Source organism: Oncorhynchus gorbuscha, linkage group LG18, assembly GCF_021184085.1.
Source record: "Oncorhynchus gorbuscha isolate QuinsamMale2020 ecotype Even-year linkage group LG18, OgorEven_v1.0, whole genome shotgun sequence".
NCBI lineage: Eukaryota > Metazoa > Chordata > Actinopteri > Salmoniformes > Salmonidae > Oncorhynchus > Oncorhynchus gorbuscha.
This window is the reverse complement of record NC_060190.1, coordinates 47,074,529-47,094,918: the sequence shown is the minus strand read 5'-3', so window position 1 is coordinate 47,094,918 and position 20,390 is coordinate 47,074,529. Positions and strand designations below refer to the sequence as shown.

Here is a 20,390-nt window from a genome sequence, read left to right as displayed (position 1 = left end):
ATACAAACAAAATACCAAGTCTAAACACACATGCAACAAAAACTAAAAGGTTGTTTAACAGCAGGCTTAGGAGACATCACATTGAAATGAAAAGGACACATTAAATTCATATTTTAGGCCAAAATTGCACACACACAAACACACAAGACTTACAGCATCGATCTCGTTGAGAGCCTTCCACTGCTCATAGGGGACAGCCACGGCCTCGGCTGTCTGAATGGTTCTCTTCATCTGACTGGTCCACACCTTCAGATTGTCAATGTTTTGCTCCTGGATAAACTTCCCCAGACACTTTGCAAACTGACCAACAGAAAAGGGAGAGAAAGATTGTTGCATATACATTTCTATTACGAAAAGACAGACGGACAAATCAACAAACCTCCTTGCCCCTGCCAGACAGGCCCGAGTCTCCTCCGATGCGTCCTTTGACGTTGTGGTCACTCTCTCCATGGCGACACAGGTAGATGGAACGTGGCGTGATGTGGATATTCATTAGGTAGTAGACAATGCGGCTCTGGATGTGGTCCAGCACCCTGTTCACCAGGTATCTCTGGCCCACGTCCATGATCTTAATGTAGGACAGATCCCTGGGGTGGGGGATGGAGTAGGAGTGACTATCAGATCTATTAGCGGTGTGAGGTAAAGACTGCTGACCTTGTCCATGTGTATTCTGAGTATGTGTTTGCATTCTCCCTTGTCCAGTATCTTGTCAAAACGTATTCTGAAACCACTAGTGTGTGTGTGTGTGTGTGTGTGTGTGTGTGTGTTCACCTGTCTAGAACCTCATCCAGTGGCTGGTAAGAGTTCTCGTAGCACCTGATTCTCTTCATGAAGTCCTCGATGACCTCCTCTGTATTACAGTCTATGTAATCAGGACTACCCAGCTTCACTTGCTGCACAGACAGATATGAAATACAGACAGTGAGAGGAAATGAGTCGAGAGAAAAAGAGGAAAACCATCTTGCGTGTCTGAATGTTTGCCAGGGCATATCAACAGAAAGATAGTACAAATTATTCATCAGGAGGCCTGTCACACAGGAATATCAATGATTAAAGTAGAAGTCTTGAATTTTATGAGCAAGTATGCTTAATAATGTCTGATCTTTTATACAACCAGTGACACATGAACAGTGCTGAAAGATAGCAGAGATGTCACGCACCGCTATGTTCTCTGCAATGACATCAGGGTCTTCACACACAGACTCCACAAAGAACACCTGGGAGGTTGAACATGAAGCTTCAGTATAAAATACATTACAGTGAAATATACTGTAGACTATAAGAAAAGGTAGTGAAGCCAAAGAACAAGACAATAACTACAGATACTAACGCCTGGCCCTGTGGTTCCATACCTTAAAGCCATTCTGCTCTGCAAACCTGGTGATGGTCCATCTCCTCTCCCTGGTGGTGTTAGTGGCATCAAACACCTGAGGTAAGGAACATAAACTCCAGTCAGTCACAACATCCTCATTGCATTCAGGTTAGGAGTCCCGGCAGCATCAAGCAAAACATGAACATGTATAGGAGTTGCTGCACTTACCCAAACAAGTCTTGTCGACTGAAGAGCAATCGTGGGGAAAAGGGTGCACACGCCAAAACACAAGTTATTCTCTGCATCGTAGGCCAGATTAATTACATACCTGTATATTGAATTTAACATTCAAGACAGTCCTGGCATTTGAATACACGTACCTAATCTACATAAATACATTCAGTAAATGTAATTACCAAGCAAGAAATAACTAACTATTGGCGTGTGCACCCTTTTCCCACTATTTAGCAACATCCTCATTCACACTGTGATCATGAACCAAACAAGTCACCGTGGGCCTGATCTGCTCTACTCACCGCCACCTGGCCTCCCTCCACAGTCAGGTACTGGCACACATCATTCAGCGCCGTCAGTGCACACTGCCTATGGGTGGACACGTACACAACAGAATCAGAAAGATGGCAAGAAACTAGAGAGAGACAAGAGACAATGTAGGTACAGATCTATGACAATTAACTGAATTGAAACTTTGCTAAAATAAAGCAACTGGGTCAAAATGTATTTTGTGGATATTAATGTAAATAGATACTTCTCTCTTCCCCCCCCCCCCCCCCTCAACTGTATCTGCCTAGTAGAGCCCAACAAAGAGCCTATTCCCTGTAACTTTGGCCTGTAATGAGGGATAAGTGAATAGAGTGTTGGGTTAGGCCTAACTTGTCCCATGCATTTCAATCCATCAGCCCGTCTCCAGCCTCACCTCCTGATCTTCAGCCCCTCTTCATTGTCTGGATGGAAAAACTCAAAAGACTTGTAGATCTTCACACACTCCCTCCTGTACTGACCCACGTTGAACTCTAAACAACACATAGATACTCTTAGTCAAGATGAACATGTTTATAGGGTAAACCCTATTCCCTGTGTGTATGTGTCTATGTGTGTGTGAGACCGAGAGAAAAAGCTCGACCTAGTACCTTTGGTTGGCACACCAATCCAGTTGAGATAGCGGGTCAGCTTCTTGGAGATGTAGGTCTTCCCTCTCGCTGGGAGGCCCACCGTCACAATGAGGGTGGGACAGTTGGTCATACATACTGAGAGAGAAAGAGGAGAGAGAGAAAGAGGAGATACAGAAAAATAGGAAGAGAGACAGAAAGTTGAATGAACTCGGACATTGTGAAAATCAGTGGAAGGTACAGTCTGTTGTTGAATCAAGTGGGACCTTGCCCCATTAACACAGAAACGAATCGAACAACTCAGACGTTAATTAATGCATAGACTGGATGGAGTAGCTTTGGGTGATCATTTGAGTGAAGGTAAAGCAGACACAAACAGAAACATGCATTCACAATGAGGATTGAAACCCCTAGCATATCTGAGCCAACTGAGGAACAATGAGAATGTAGAGTGGAGAGAGAAGTGGGCATGAATTGTGTTGTTGACAGAGGGAATCTAGGAATGAAAATAAATGAATAAATTGCTCCCATACCGGAGAGCAAGTCAAACAGACTATGGCTTTGCAAAGGCTGGTGAAGCTGTGAGACACATATTTGCAGATGTAATTATACTAGGGTAAGTAGACCTGACGCTAAGAGGGATCCACAGACTGCACACAGACATACTATCCGATGAGCCTAGAACAACCAACTTACAGTGATCAACTACAGAACAGCCTTTTTGAAACCATCAACAAAAGTTCAAAAAGAGTGACACAGCATAACACGCTGCTGACCAACTGCTTGATCCTAGTGCTGAGGGCAAAAAAAGCATCTAATGACGTACTTAGCTTTTCTACGAGTGGTCTGAAGCAGGCATTAGATTACGAGCACCTACGAATGTTGAAACAATGAACTTAGCCGTAAGATGCTTTTGGTAAACCGGGCCGGGTTTGACAAAGTCATCATGTGGCCCTCTTCTAAACAGAGGGGAAAGTATGCAACTCCTGGGTAAACAAGCAATTGTAATCTCCTCCACTGACCCTATGAAATCACACCAAGCCTAGCATGGTTCAGTGTTCTAGTATTTTTCCAATTACTGTGCCAAATATACAACGTGCCAAAGTGGGCACAACCACCTCTGAAATCTTCAGCGGTTGCACCTGAGGGAGAGAGTCGAGCTCAGCACAAGGGAGCGTCTGGAATAGGTCAGAGGGAGAACAGTGGTTTTTTTGTGTGAGGACACGGAACAAGTCAAACCTAAAACATTACAGATTCCAAGCAGTGGCTGACTGAACCCTTGGTTGACTCAGCGAAAAGTAGACAGAGTTCCACAGGAGGTGAGACAAACCAAGACTGCAGAGTAATCATCTGCTGCATACCTACCACACACAAATGACACTGCCCTCCACACAAACAAAATCTCTACTGCAACACAGTTATGCAGCAGTATACCACCTTGAATCCCATTGCTGGCTTTCCTTTGAAGCTACGCCGGGTCAGTCCTTGGATGGGAGATCAGATGCTGCTGAAAGTGGTGTTGGAAGGCCTTTAGGGAGCACTCTTCCCTCTGATCAAAGGAGATCTCAATGCCCCAGGGTAGTGACAGGGACACTGCCCCACGTAGGGTGTCGTCTTTCGGATGGGACGTTAAACGGGGTTCCGGACTTCCTGTGGTCACTAAAGATCCCATGACACTTATCGGAAAAGTAGGGGTGTTAACCCAGGTGTCCTGGCTGAATTCCCAATCTGGCCCTCATACCATCATGGCCACCATCCCAGCTTCCAATTGGCTCATTCATCCCCTCTTCCCCCCGGTAACTATACCCCAGGTCATGGCTGTAAAAGAGAATATGTTCTTAGTCAATTTACCAGGTAAAATAAGGATTAATTAAAGAAATATGCCCTCGTTTCCTTAGGGAAATACTCTTCATAAAACCGTCTGGGGAAATCCCTGTTGGGACCCGAACCCACAGTGAAGGGACATATGGAAGTTCTGTAGTGAATCAGTAGGTTTTCCCCAACTGTTTGTTTTGGACTTTTGACGATGGTTGGCTGCCTGTTATTCTGCCGCGCAACAATAACAGTGGCTCATATTGATCGTTTACCAGTCCCTTCTCAATGCTGCTGGGCCATGGACAAGTGGACCAAACAAACAAACAAACAGGCGCTCCTGTGCTGTCCTTTCCATAAGTTCAACGTCGCCTTCACAATATATTTGCTCAAATTATGTTTAAAGGGCAGCTGAACTCACAGAATTTGCCTGGGCTTTTTTGCTGCTCATTAAGAAAAACGAGATTTGCGTCTTGGGGGCAGTTGTAACACTGACGAAGATGAGGACAGTGGAGAGCAACCTGGCCGTCTCGGCCAGCGGAGCCCTTGAGTGGATGTTGAACTGGATGTGGACTGAGCTAGACGGCACAGAGTTTTTAATACGCGTCCGGACACCATCTTGTAGAGCAAAGAGAGCGAGCTTGTCTGTCGCAGCCAAGGGGAAGCTGTGGCTTATCGGAGGACGCTGCTAACTTGTACAACACATTTCTTCTACTACAGCTCATCTCACAGGCTCTTTGTGCGAATTATACAAAATATACAAAGAGTACAAAACATTAGGATCACCTGCCTAATATTGAGTTGCCCTCAGAACAGCCTCAAAATCACCGGGGTATGGAATCTACAAAGTGTTGAAAGCATTCCAGTGAGTTGGTTGGATGTCCTTTGGGTGGTGGATCATTCTTGATACACACAGGAAACGGTTGAGTGTGATAAACCCAGCAGCGTTGCAGTTCTTGACACACTCAAACCTACTACCATACCCAATTTAAAAGGCACTTACATTGTCTTGTCCATTCACCCTTTGAATGGCACACATACACAATCCATGTCTAAATTGTCTCAAGGTTTAACAACCCTTCTTTAACCTGTCTACTCCCTTTCATATACGCTGACTGAAGTGGATTTAACAAGTGACATCAAGAGATCATAGACTGACCAGGTGAAAGCTATGTCATGGAAAGAGCAGTTTTGTATACTCACAGTGCATTGGTTCAATATCACCTTCTCACGAAAAAAAGCCATCACAATTTTTCCATCCTTACTTTCTATGCTACAATACTGTATTGATTGTTGCTATTAAAAATGGACACTCCAGCTATTTATATTTTCCTGTTGAGAAACAATATCCCATGTATAAATCCAGTAATGTACAGTCGTGGCAAATTTTTTTTGAGAATGACAAATGTTAATTTCCACAAAGTTTGCTGCTTCAGTGTCTTTAGATATTTTTGTCAGATGTTACTATGGAATACTGAAGTATAATTACAAACATTTCATAAGTGTCAAAGGCTTTAGTTGACAATTACATGAAGGTGATGCAAAGAGTCAATATTTGCAGTGTTGACCCTTCTTTTTCAAGACCTCTACAATCCACCCTGGCATACTGTCAATTAACTCCTGGGCCGCATCCTGACTGATGGCAGCCCATTCTTGCATAATCAATGCTTGGAGTTTGTCAGAATTTGTGGGTTTTTGTTTGTCCACCCGCCTCTTGACGATTGACCACAAGTTCTCAATGGGATTAAGGTCTGGGGAGTTTCCTGGCCATGGACCCAAAATATCGATGTTTTGTTCCCTGAGCAACTTAGTTATCACTTTTGCCTTATGGCAAGGTGCTCCATCATGGTGGAAAAGGCATTGTTCGTCACCAAACTGTTCCTGGATGGTTGGGAGAAGTTGCTCTCGGAGGATGTGTTGGTACCATTCTTTATTCATGACTGTGTTCTTAGGCAAAATTGTGAGTGAGCCCACTTCCTTGGCTGAGAAGCAACCCGACACATGAATGGTCTCAGGATGCTTTACTATTGGAATGACACAGGACTGATGGTAGCGCTCACCTTGTCTTCTCTGGACAAGCTTTTTTTCAGATGCCCCAAAATGTCAGAAAGGGGATTCATCAGAGAAAATTACTTTACCCCAGTCCTCAGCAGTCCAATCCCTATACCTTTTGCAGAATATCAGTCTATCCCTGATGTTTTCCTGGAGAGAAGTGGCTTCTTTGCTGCCCTTCTTTACACCAGGCCATCCTCCAAAAGGCTTCGCCTCACTGTGCATGCAGATGCGCTCACACCTGCCTGCTGCCATTGCTGAGCAAGCTCTGTACTGGTGGTGCCCTGATCCCGCAGCTGAATCAACTTTAGGAGACGTCCTGGCGCTTGCTGGACTTTCTTGGGTGACCTGAAGCCTTCTTCACAACATTTGAACCACTCTCCTTGAAGTTCTTGATGATCTGATAAATGGTTGATTTAGGTGCAATCTTACTGGGAGCAATATCCTTGCCTGTGAATCCCTTTTTGTGCAAAGGAATGATGACGGCACGTGTTTCCTTGCAGGTAACCATTGATGACAGAGGAAGAACAATGATTCCATTACTGAATTATTCTTTGTAACAAATCAAACATTTAAATACCATTTTAGAAGGTAAAGTAAAAATCCAAACCAGTCAATGATTGCCGGCCCTACCGCCAAACCCTACGCTGGCAGTTATTGTTGTTTCCCCATGAGTCACTGTAGAAACAACATAGCCACTACCACTTCCACAAAATAGTCAGAATTAATATAAGATAAATATTCATTAATATAAGATAAATAAAGTAACCAAATTGATTTTTTTGCAGAGGAGGTCTTAGTCGTGCAACTTTATCTGGCTAAGGTGTTTGATGCACTATTTCTCAAGCAAAGATGGACCATTTTTCATGGCCAAAGTCTAACTCCGCCTCTTTCTCAATTTTCAAACAGAAACAGAGGGTGCCTTTGGTGGGTCTTCGAAGTGTCATTCTGGTCATACGCGCCAGAACCAACGTAGGTAGTTTGTTAACGAAGCTAGCCAGTAACTCCTCTAGTATGTGTTGACGTCATTTTACAGGATTTGTTTTTGGACAGAAGATGTAGAGAATCGGTAAGATATCGGTAAGATATAGCACAGTCTCAATTCTCACTTCAAATCAAAATCGCATTTGTCACATGCACCAAATACAACAGTTATAGACTACAGTGAAATTCTTGCTCACGAGCCCTTCCCAACAATGCAGAGTTAAAAAATATTAATATAAATAAAAATAGTAACACAAGGAATAAAATACACAAGAATTAAGCTACATACAGGGAGTACCAGTGCCAGACCAATGTGCAGGGGTAAGAGGTACTTGATAGGTAGATATGTACATAAAGGCAGGGTAAAGTGACTAGACAACAGGATAGACAATAATAGAGTAAAAATAACTGAGTAGCAGCAGTATATGATAAGTAGGAAAGTGTGTGTTGTGTCTGTATGCGGGTTTTGTGTAAGAGTGTCGGTGTAAAATGTGTGAATGAATACACACACAAGTTTGGGTGTCACTTAGAAATGTCCTTGTTTTTGAAAGAAAAGCTCATTTCATTAAAATAACATAAAATTGATCAGAAATAGTGTAGTCAGTTAATGTTCTAAATGACTATTGTAGCTGGAAACGGCAGATTTTTTAAATGGAATATCTACATAGGCATACAGGGAGGCCCATTATCAGCAACCATCACTCCCGTGTTCGCTAATCCAAGTTTATCATTTTAAAAAGCTAATTGACCATTAGAAAACCCTTTTGCAATTATGTTAGCACTGTTGAAAATGGTCAATAAAACTGGCCTACTTTAGACTAGTTGAGTATCTGGAGCATCAGCATTTGTGGGTTCGATTACAGGCTCAAAATGACCAGAAACAACAATCTTTCTTCTGAATCTCGTCAGTCTATTCTTGTTCTGAGAAATGAAGGCTATTCCACAAGAGAAATTGCCAAGAAACTGAAGATTTCATACAATGCTGTGTACTACTCCCTTCAAAGAACAGCGCAAACTGGCTCTAACCAGAACAGCGCAAACTGGCCCTAACCAGAATAGAAAGAAGAGTGGGAGGCCCCGGTGCACAACTGAGCGAGAGGACAAGTACATTAGTGTCTAGTTTGAGAAACAGATGCCTCAAGTCCTCAACTGGCAGCTTCATTAAACGGCACCCGCAAAACACCAGTCAACGTCAACAGTGAAGAGGTGACTCCGGGATGCTGGCCTTCTAGGCAGAGTTACAAAGAAAAAGCCATATCTCAGACTGGCCAATAAAAAGAAAAGATTAAGATGGGCAAAAGAAGAGGAACCCTGTCTAGAAGGCCAGCATCCCATAGTTGCCTCTTCACTGTTGAGACTGGTATTTTGCTGGTTTGCTGTATAACCCCCCCCAAAAAACAAGTGTTAAATCAAAATATATTTCAGATTCTTCAAAGTAGCCACCCTTTGCCTTGATGACAGCTTTGCACATTCTCGGCATTCTCTCAAATAGCTTAATGAAGTAGTCACTTCGAATGCATTTCAATTAACAGGTGAGCCTTGTTAAAAGTTCATTTGTGGAATTTCTTTCCTTAATGCATTTGAGCCAATCAGTTGCGTTGTGACAAGGTGGGTGTGGTATACAGAAGACAGCCTATTTTGGTAAAAGACCAAGTCCATATTATGGAAAGAACCTCTCAAACAAGCAAAGACAAATCACAGTCCATCGTTATGTTAAGACGATGTCAGTCAATACGGAAAATTTCAGTGCAGTCGCAAAAAGCATCAAGCGCTACGATGAAACTGGCTCTCATGAGGACCGCCACAGGAAAGGAAGACCCAGAGTTACCTCTGCTGCAGAGGATAAGTTGATTAGAGTTACCAGCCTCAGATTGGAGCCCAAATAAATGCTTTACAGTGTTCAAGTAAGAGACACATCTCAACATCAACTGTTCAGAGGAGACTGTGTGAAATCAGGCCTTCATGGTTGGATTGATGCAAGAAACCACTACTAAAGAACACCAATAAGAAGAAGAGACTTGCTTGGGCCAAGAAACACAAGTATGGATATTAGACAGGTAAAAATCTGTCTTTTGGTCTGATGAGTCCAAATGTGAGATTTTTGGTTCTAACCGCTGTGTCTTTGTGAGACGCATAGTTGAATGGATGATCTCCGCATGTGTGTTTCCCACAGTGAAGCATGGAGGACGAGGTGTGATGGTGCTTTGCTGGTGACACAGTCAGTGATTTATTTAGAATTCAAGGCACACTTAACCAGCATGGCTACCACAGCACTCTGCAGTTATACGCCATCCCATCTGGTTTGTGCTTAGTGGGACTATCATTTGTTTTTCAAAAGTACAATGATCCAACAGACCTCCAGGCGGTGTATTTGACCAAGGAGGAGCGTGATGAGTGCTGCATTAGATTACCTGGCCTCCACAATCACTCGACCTCAACCCAATTGAGATGGTTTGGGATGAGTTGGAGCGCAGAGTGAAGGAAAAGCAGCCAACAAGTGCGCAGCATATGTGGAAACTCCTTCAACTGTTGGAAAAGCATTCCAGGTGAAGCTGGTTGAGACAATGCCAAGTGTGCAAAGCTGTCATCAAGGCAAAGGGTGGCTACATTAAAGAATCTAAAATCCAAAATATATTTTGATTTGTTTAACACTTTTTTTGGTTACTACATGATTCCATGTGTCATTTCATAGTTTTGAGGTCTTCACTATTATTTTACAATGTAGAAAATAGTAAAATAAAGAAAAACCCTGGAATGAGTAGATGTGCAAACTTTTGACTGGTAGTGTAAATAAATCAGAGGCGCTGCGTAATGGGCAGGTTTGTCTCAGGTCCTGCTGCTATGAGTGGATAGAGTGTAATCAGCCATCAATCATGACAATTCGCACTCATAAATCATAGTCCACAGATGGATAGTCCGGCATCCCTGAGACACTAGCTAAACTGCTCTGAGACCCCCATCCGTGGGGGACTAGGTTACAGCCTGAACGCCTACCTACCCAAGATTCCCAACTAACATGTCTCCAGTACATGTACTCTGTTCATTTGATTATGTTGACAGTTTGAGAAATTGCCTGAGCTGTGCTGAGAATTTGAAAAGAATGAATGCCAATGGTCCAATATTCTCGAACATTGCATACGTACATGTTTGGTCTGAGTCCGCAGATACTAGTCTATAGTCTGGCATCCCATTGTGACATAGCTTCGTAGCGCACTGAGACCACCATCCACGGGACTAACAGCCCTAATGCGCACCTAGCCAGAATTTCCAACCACTGCACTGCGTCCATTTGAACGTGTTGACAGTTTTGATTGAGCCACGCAGATAATTCGAAAAACGAGATGTATGAAAGCCAATGGTCCAATATTGTAGAACACGCGTTTTGGACTTTAGTGGCACTTTAATTGGCAAGTGCATGATTGTAATCCAAACCAACCCTCGTGTAAATTGTGACAACCTCAGTTACACATATCTCACAAAACTCGGTTTTGGAATAGACTGACTTTATGACCAAAGTTATCCTACTTACACGTTTCAGTCAATTTTTCCATTAGAATACGTGTTTGACTAATACCGATGCCACATATGCAATTTCCACTAGATATGTTGGTTTTAGCATTCAGTTTCCCTTTAAACATGTTTAGTTAAACAATAAAATAACCTTGTTTTACTGTACATCGGCATGGTTGGGTTGATCGGTTGTGCGATCACGGGCCAACCGGCGCGTTGTCATGTGCGTGTCATCTGCCTGGTCTAATTCAATTCTGAGCGCCTCCATACCCTTTCGATATCATAGGCCATTTCTCTAGCAATTCATATAGTCATAGCCTATGCGTAATTGCAATATTGGCATGAATAAACATTTGAAAATGGAAATACCTAAATAAAAATATTTTAAAAAGTGGATTAATTTAAGACGAAATCGAAATGATTCAATATTAGACTAGTCCCTTGAAGAAAATCCTGACCTTGTCATGCTGCGCAACGCCACTGTGTAGAACACCTGGGAATCTCGAACTTCGATGAAGTACAACATATCTACATTTGTTTAAAATATAAAGTATTTGGCCAAATCGAGCATACCCTTCCGCTGCGCCCATGCGCTGTTGGCACAAGCCGGTGTTTCTCCAAGGCAACTTACCCCTTCTTTGTAAAATGTGTACAAAGAGCCCGTTTTTCCATGGCATCCATATTTTCTTCAGCGGGTTCTGAGTAAGCTCACGGTGTGATGTAGCCATTATATTGTATTCGTTGGAAGTCATCCTGGTCGCTGCACCTGTCCCGTTTTAAGCGACAGAAGCGATATTCTACTTAATGACAGCTAGTTTGAGCAACAGAGCTGCGAGGGAATGATATCATATTGGCTGAGGAACATACAACTTATATCATTACCGTAATGTCACTACGCTGAGCGCATTAAATGGTTTAGGCTACTTTTATTATCATTCAATAAAGTTGAGCAAAACGTTGTAATTTAGGCTATTTTCTGTTTATTTACGTTTCTATGAAGATGACCTGCCATTAACTCAGAGCATCTGTGTGTGAGGTCTGACTTTATTGTATGGGGCTTACTTGAAAAGGGATGCCAGTGTCAATGACTTCGCCGTTTTAGTCTACAGGCCCAGGCTTAAATGCAACATTAACATAATAACATGTCATGTTATAGGAAGACTATTAATGCTCCAAATACTGTCAGAGTTAGGAGAAAATATACATAGCCCGTTTGATTTTAAAATGCATTGTTCACGTTATAACAATATGGCTACTGCATGCTACAATTTAACAACCCAACTGTGCTTGTACCGTAATATCGTAGAACAGTGCCCCAAAAAGAGGGGCGCACTAAACTAAAGTAGGGGAAAGATAAAAAACGAGTCTTCCGCTGTTCGCATGCAACGCACATGGACAGAGAATGTTGATGTGAATTTAACCAATCACAGGTGAAAAGAGGAAATGCATTATCCAATGGTAAGGCCGACACATTGGTCAGGAGGGCGTGTTCACTGCATGGGATCTAACGATAAACAACACAACACATCATGCTAATTCATGGCATATATTCACATTAGTTAACAAACAGTCGGACAGCTACCTGGCCAAACGGTGTGATAAGTGGTAGTGTAAAGTACTTAAATAAAAATACTTTAAAGTACTACTTAAATCGTTTTTTGGGGTATCTGTACTTTACGGTTTATATTTTTGACAACCTTTAATTTGATTTAGGAATGTAGTGAAGTAAAAGTATGTGCTTTTTACTCCTTACATTTTCCCTGACACCTAAAAGTACTTGTTACATTTTATATGCTTAGCAGGACAGGAAAATGGTTAAATTCTTGCACTTATCAAGAGAACATGCCTGCTCATCCCTACTGCCTCTGATTTGGCAGACTCACCAAAGACAAATGCTTGTTTGTAAATGAGGTGTGAGTGTGCCCCTGGCTAGCTGTAACAATAGTGCCATCTGGTTAGTTTTAATATAAGGAATTTGAAATTATTTATACTTTTACTTTTGATACTTAAGTATATTTTAGCAATTACATTTGCTTTTGATACTTAAGCAAATGTAAAACTCCAGAGTGGCGCAGGGTTCTAAGGCACTGCATCTCAGTGCTATAGGCATCACTACAGACAATGGTTCGATTCCAGGCTGTATCACAACCGGCTGTGATTGGAAGTCCCATAGGGCAGCGCACAACTGGCCCAGCGTCGTCCGGTTTAGGGTTTGGCCGGGGTAGCCCTCATTGTTAATAAGAATTTGTTATTAACCGACTTGTCTGGTTAAATAAAACCCAAATACTTTTACTCAAGTAGTATTTTACTGGGTGACTTTCACTTGAGTCATTTTTATGAAGGTATCTTTACTTTTACTCACCAATTGGGTACTTTTTTCCACCACTGGTGATACGTTTCCCTACACAGAAAGTGTCATTGAAACAGAGTTTATTAAAAGTGAATTAAAATATGTTTATTATGCCACTAACAGTCGGTATGTGCTTTGAACTGTAGCAATAGGATAAACACAGCTTCTAACCAGTTTGTTGTTTTATTGTGCCTATATCGTAATATAATAGAACAGTGCGCCCTCAACAGTGCATCTGACAGCACATTATGCTAAAAAGAGGGGCGCACTCGGCAAAATGAAGGGGAAAGGTTAAGATAACGCACTAGTTTGAGAAAAATACGTCTTCCGCTGTTCACATGCAACGTACATGGACAGTGAATGTTCATGTGAATTTAACCAATCACGGGTGAAAACGGAAAATGCATCGTCCAATGATAGGGCTGACACATTGGTCGGGAGGGCGTGTTCACTGCATGGGGATCTGAAGATAAACGCAGTGGTCAAAGAGTGGGAGGTGTACTATTCATTCATGTTCAGCAATTCGAACAAACTGTTCAGAACAAACTCCCTTCCTCTGCCTCAAAATAACCGGGATGAAAATAATCCGAGGTAAACATACCACACACAGTACATAAATGTATTTTGCAACAACACATCATACAGTTTCATAGCATAGATTCACAGGTTAGTTACAGCAGTCTGACAGCTTTATCCACTATCTTCCTGGACACTGGGTGATTATGAGTTTCCCTAATCAGAAAATGTAATTGAATCAGAATCGATTAAAAGTGAATTAAAACACATTTATTATGCCACTAACAGTCGGTCTGTGTTTTTAATTGTAGCAATAGGATAAAAAAACAGATTTTTAACCAATGTGTTGTTTTATTGGCCGAGCTGACAAAGTTCTACTAATGGAAAGAATATTCAATCATGTTGCAATATTGTAGCTACAGTTTTCCAAAATTGCCAGTACTCACTTTCAGAGTAGAGGGATCATAGCACCCCCTTGTGGCATTTCCTAGCGGAGAACTGTGGACTTTCTAAAAACACTGGGAGGGGCTGTGTACCCACTCAATCCCCCATTGACACCAAGTAACATAGTAATGGAGATAATACAATCATATCTATCCACACACACACACACACACACACACACACACACACACACACACACACACTCTCCCGATCAAACGTTTTAGAACACCTACTCATTCAAGGGTTTTTATACGTTTACTATCTTCTACATTGTAGAATAATAGTGAAAACATCAAAACTATGAAATAACACATATGGAATCATGTAGTAACCAAAAAAGTGTTAAATCAAAATATATTTTATATTTAGCCACCCTTTTCCTTGATGACAGCTTTGCACACTCTTGTCATTCCCTCAACCAGCTTCATGGAATGCATAACAGGTGTGCCTTCTTAAAACTATATTTGTGGAATTTCTTTCCTTAATGTGTTTGAGTCAGTTGTGTTGTGTGACAAGAACAGCGCAAATAAGCAAAGAGAAACTACAGACCATCATTACTCTAAGAAATTAAGGTCAATCAATACGGAACATTTCAAGAACTTTGAAAGTTTCTTTATGTGCAGTCTCAAAAACCATCAAGCGCTATGATGAAACTGGCTCTCATGAGGACTGCCACAGGAATGGAAGACCCAGAGTTACCTCTGCTGCAGAGGATAAGTTCATTAGAGTTACCAGCCTCAGATAAATGCTTCACAGAGTTCAAGTAACAGACACATCTCAACATCAACTGTTCAGAGGAGACTGTGTAATAAGGCCTTCATGGTCGAATTGCTTGCAAAGAAACCACTACTAAAAGGACACCAATAATAAGACACTTGCTTTGGACAAGAAACAATGGACATTAGACCGGTGGAAATTTGTCCTTTGGTCTGATGAGTCCAACTTGAGATTTTTGGTTCCAACTGCCATGTCTTTGTGAGACGCGGTGTAAGTGAACGGATGATCGCTGCATATATATATATTTCACACCGTAAAGCATGTGTGTGTGTGTGTGTGGGGGGGGGGGGGGGTGGCTTTGCTGGTGACAGTCTGATCTATTTAGAATTTAAGGCACACTTAACCAGCATGGCTACCACAGCATTCTGCAGCGATACACCATCCCATCTGGTTTGGGCTTAGTGGGACTATCATTTGTTTTTCAACAGGACAATGACCCAACACACCTCCAGGCTGTGTAAAGGCTATTTTACCAAGATGGAGAGTGATGGTGTTCTGCATCAAATGACCTGGCCTTCACAATCCCCCGACCTCAACCAAATTGAGATGGTTTGGGATAAGTCAGACCGTAGTTAAGGAAAAGCAGCCAGCTAGTACTCAACATATGTGGGAACTCCTTCAAGACTGTTGGAAAAGCATTCCAGGTGCAGCTGGTTGTGAGAATGCCAAGAGTGTGCAAAGCTGTCATCGTGGCAAATTGTGGCTAAAATATATTTTGTTTAAACCTTTGATTACTATATGATTCCATATGTGTTATTTCATAGTTTTGATATCTTCACTATTATTCCACAATGTAGAAAATAGTAAAAATAAAGAAAAACCCTTAGTCGTATTCTAAAATTTCAGAATGTTTTTTCCCTTCAAATCAACACACAATACTCCATAATGACAAAGCAAAAACAGGTTTTTAGAAATGTATATAACCCCTCCCCCCTGGAAATATCACACTTACATAACTATTCATACCCTTTACTCAGTACTTTGTTGAAGCACCTTTGGCAGCGATTACAGCCACAAATCTTCTTGGGTATGACGCTACAAGCTTGACATTTGGGGAATTTCTCCCATTCTTCGCTGTAGATCCTCTCAAGCTCAGTCAGGTTGGATGGGGAGCATCGCTGCACAGCTATTTTCAGGTCTCTCCAGAGATGTTCGGTCGGGTTGAAGTCCGGGCTCTGGCTGGGCCACTCAAGGACATTCAGAGACTTGTCCTGAAGCCACTCCTGCGTTGTCTTGGCTGTGTGCTTAGGGTCATTGTCCTGTTGGAAGGTGAACCTTCGCCCCTGTCTGAGGCCCTTAGCGCTCTGGAGCAGATTTTCATCAAGGATCTCTCTACTCCATTTATCTTTCCCTCGATCCTGACTAGTTTCCTAGTCCCTGCCAGTGAAAAACATTCCCACAGCATGATGCTGCCACCACGCCGCCAGGTTTCCTCCAGACATGACGCTTGGCATTCAAGCCAAAGAGTTCAATCTTGGTTTTATCAAACCAGAGAATCTTGTTTCTCATGGTCAGAGAATCCTTTAAGTGCATTTTGGCAAACTCCAAGCAGGCTGTCATGTGCCTTTTACTGAGGAGTGGCTTCCATCTGGCCACTCTACCATAAAGGCCTGATTGGTGGAGTGCTGCAGAGATGGTTATCCTTCTGGAAGGTTCTCCCATCTCCACAGAGGAACTCTGGAGGAACTCTGAATTTACCACAGGTGGACTCCAATCAAGTTGTAGAAACATCAAGGGTGATCAATGGAAACAGAATGCACCTGAGCTCAATTTAGAGTCTCACAGTAAAGGATCTGAATACCATAATTTCCGGACTATAAGCCGCTACTTTATTCCCACGCTTTGAACCTCGCGGTTTATACAATGACGCGGCTAATTTATGGATTTTGCCAAAAAACTGAGCACAGTCACATAATGTGACGTAAACCGAGCGCGCTCAAACTTTCCATCATTCTGATTACTGTAGTCATTTTGTCACCCTCATCATGGCAAAGACACAGAGAAATGCATATGATGCAGCTTTCAAGTTGAAGGCGATCGATCTGGCTGTTGGAAAAGGAAATAGAGCTGCTGACAGCGAGGAACATTGTCAAAAAATCCACTATCATCAACAGGTTTCGAAAGGCTGGACTGCTGCGTGTTGAAGAGGGCAGCGATCCAACATCGGATGAAGCAATTCTGAGGCTATTCAACTCCGTCACCGAAGGAGATGACTTCAGTGGTTTCAGTGCACAGGAGGAGGAAGATAGTGACCAATGACTTTCTTGGTAGGCTACTGTTTACTGCTATTTTTTTTTTTTTGTTACAAGCAGTGTTTCGTTTAAAAGCCTATTTATTTTTGTTACAAGCCGTGTTTCGTTTAAAGGCTGTGTAAAGTTAATTTGTTTCAATGTCCCGGTAGGCACCTGCAGCTTATTTATGTACAAAATACAAATTATATTTTTTTAATTCAGTGGGTGCGGTTTATATTCAGGTGTGCTTAATAGTCCAGAAATTACAGTACTTACATAAATACGTTTATTTTTTTAAATAAATTAGAAATTAAATTATTTCCAAAACCCTGTGTTTTTGCTTTGTCATTATGGGGTATTGTGTGTAGATTGCTGATCATTTCTATTTATTTAATCAATTTTTGAATAAGAAAAGGAGTCTGAATACTTTCCAAACGCACCGTACTCTAATAGACCTGCAGTAATCTGCTGCATTCAATGTCATTCAGAATAGGGATAGAACAGTCTCTTCATATTACTTTAACAAGTCCTAGGCACCTGGTTTTATCATCTAATGTGTGTTGAAGAACGATAGTTTTTGAAACATTTTATTTGAACCTTTATTTAACTAGGCAAGTCAGATATGAACAAATTCTTATTTTCAATGGCGGCCTAGGAACAGTGGGTTACCTGCCTTGTTCAGAGGCAGAATGTCTGATTTTTTACCTTGTCAGCTCGGGGATTCAATCTTGCAACCTTTTGGTTACAAGTCTAATCGCTCTAACCACTAGGCTACCAGCCTCCCCAGTTACAGGAGTTGTAACTCCAGTTCTATGGGTGGAGCAGAGCCCCCGCTGCCTAGGCAGCAAATAGCATGAGAGAAAATTATGCACACACCTGCAGCCAATAGGAGTACAGGTGTCCCTATATAAGGGGACGCTTCCCCTCAATCATCCTTCCAAAAAATTATCTTCAGCGAGACTGGGGCTCGGCAGGGCCTGAAAGTCCTATGGGGCTCCGCTCCACTCATAGAACTGGAGTTACAACTCCGGTAACTATCGTTCTATATTGTGGAGCTCCGCCCCATATTGGAGCTCTGCTCCTAGTGGTTTATGTCGGAGCGAAACGGTCCAAAATGTACTCTCTCCGAGCCTAACACTTCCCACTTAAAGAAAGGTTGGGCCCAACAATGGCTGCAACAGTAACACACTGTGAAAACTGACTGCGTCATAATGTACTGCGTCCTCGGTCTAATCCACCCTACGCAGTCTGAAAGGCATAGCCAATGACTAGTGGGGCAGACGAACAGAATATGAGTCATACTAATCTGTACCACCAGATGGATGAGCTCAAAACTGCCAATACTAAAGATTGGTCTAATAGTACTATAACACACCAGTTACAGAAACCATATCCCCTAATCCTTCCGCCCAAACACAGTCATAGACCTGTGAGTAGGATATAATACATGACTCTACTGTGCCACACCCCCAGCCAGGAGTCATGTCATGTAGTCATTCTAGTAGGAAAAAGCAGACCTGATAGAAACCCTGTCCATTTGTTCTGCTTTTCCCACCTTAATTCTAGCCTTCACCTCAGCAAAGCTGAGTAGAGGCTGAACCAACTTAGAAGACATACTCACTGATTTCTCAGTGTAACCCACCACACTCAATCCATAGGCAAAGCCAATGATTCATGGGGCAGATAATAGAATATGGACTAGACATTCCCTACTGTACTGACAAAGTCAAACAGAGGTCATGTCGGACATGTCTCTCTTTGCCAAAAAGAACGGACCTAATGGGAACCCAGCCCAATAGTCCTGCATCTTTTCAGCCACGCTGAGTACAGAACGAGCTAAAGAGTTAGTCGACACGTCCAACAGGTAGAATCAGATAAAAGGAGTTAGTGACGACCACAACACCGCTGCACAAATATCCTCTACCCCAGTTCCTCTGAAAAGGGCCGTAGACGCCACTACTCCACGAGTGGAGTGGGCTTTTACGCCTTGAGGTATTGGTCGCCCTGCCCTCAGTCCGATGATGCTGTGACACACCGCCCCAGACCATGACGGACCCTCCACCTCCAAATCGATCCCGCACCAGAGTACAGGCCTTGGTGTAACGCTCATTCCTTCGACGATAAATGTGAATCCAACCATCAACCCTGGTGAGACAAAACCGTGACTCGTCAGTGAAGAGCACTTTTTGTCAGTCCTGTCTGGTCCAGCGACGGTGGGTTTGTACCCATAGGCTACGTTGTTGCCAGTGATGTCTGGTGAGGACCTGCCTTTACAACAGGCCTACAAGCCCTCAGTCCAGCCTCTCTCAGCCTATTGCGGACAGTCTGAGCACTGATTGAGGGATTGTGCGTTCTTGGTGTAACTCGGGCAGTTGTTGTTGCCATCCTGTACCTGTCCTGCAGGTATGATGTTCGGATGTACCGATCCTGTGCAGGTTTTGTTACACATGGTCTGCCACTGCGAGGACAATCAGCTCACAACGTCCTTCTGTGTGTGCTCAACTACGCACTCATAGTGGGCTGTGCTACACGCAGTGTAGTGAGAGGAAGAAAGATAGCGAGAGAAGGAACTTGAGCGGTCTAAGTTTTGTTATGGAAGAGGTTCTCATGTGACAAGGTTAAATGGAACACACTCTTAATTCAACTTCTTGACGCTACCCATCCCTTAAGCGGGATAATTGTCATCAGCAACCGCTGAATAACATAGCGCCTCAGTCAAATAATATTACTAAAAATATTCATATTCATAAAATCACAAGTGCAATATTGCAAAACACAGCTTAGCTTTTTGTTAATCTACCTGTCGCCTCAGATGTTGAAATTATGCTTAACAGAGAAAGCAATCCAAGCGTGTGTAAATTTATCGATCGCATGACAAAACATTAAGTACACTTAGCATCAGGTAGCTTGGTCACGAAAAGCAATCAAATTAATCGTTTACCTTTGATGATCTTCGGATGTTTTCACTCGCGAGACTCCCAGTTACATAACAAATGTTCCTTTTGTTCCATACATTTTTTTAAATATCCAAAATACCTCCGTTTGTTTGGCGCATTAAGTTTATAAATCCACAGGAAAGAGCGGTCACGACAACGCAGACAAATTCTAAATAATATCCGTAATGTCCACAGAAACATGTCAAACGTTTTTTTATAATCAATGCTCAGGTTGTTTTATAATAATAATAATAATAGCCATTTAGCAGACGCTTTTATCCAAAGCGACTTACAGTCATGTGTGCATACATTCTACGTATGGGTGGTCCCGGGGAT

At 42.4% G+C, this 20,390-nt stretch overlaps 1 protein-coding gene across 2 annotated transcripts in view; it reads right to left on the bottom strand.

Moving 5' to 3' along the window:
* LOC124003271 (6-phosphofructo-2-kinase/fructose-2,6-bisphosphatase 4-like) overlaps positions 1 to 20,390 on the bottom strand; it is a 41,542-nt gene that overhangs the window by 4,362 nt on the left and 16,790 nt on the right. Inside the window, exons 1-9 of one of the 2 annotated variants that reach the window (XM_046311376.1) lie at positions 11,432 to 11,628; positions 2,464 to 2,580; positions 2,250 to 2,346; positions 1,849 to 1,915; positions 1,353 to 1,427; positions 1,161 to 1,217; positions 772 to 893; positions 380 to 587; positions 154 to 300 (exon numbers count right to left, since the gene is read on the bottom strand). In XM_046311376.1, coding sequence (XP_046167332.1) covers positions 154 to 300; positions 380 to 587; positions 772 to 893; positions 1,161 to 1,217; positions 1,353 to 1,427; positions 1,849 to 1,915; positions 2,250 to 2,346; positions 2,464 to 2,580; positions 11,432 to 11,552 — 1,011 coding nt within the window. In that variant the 5' untranslated portion in view covers positions 11,553 to 11,628. Of the gene's footprint in view, positions 1 to 153; positions 301 to 379; positions 588 to 771; positions 894 to 1,160; positions 1,218 to 1,352; positions 1,428 to 1,848; positions 1,916 to 2,249; positions 2,347 to 2,463; positions 2,581 to 11,431; positions 11,629 to 20,390 lie in introns of those variants that run through there. The other variant, XM_046311377.1, reaches the window with a different exon arrangement.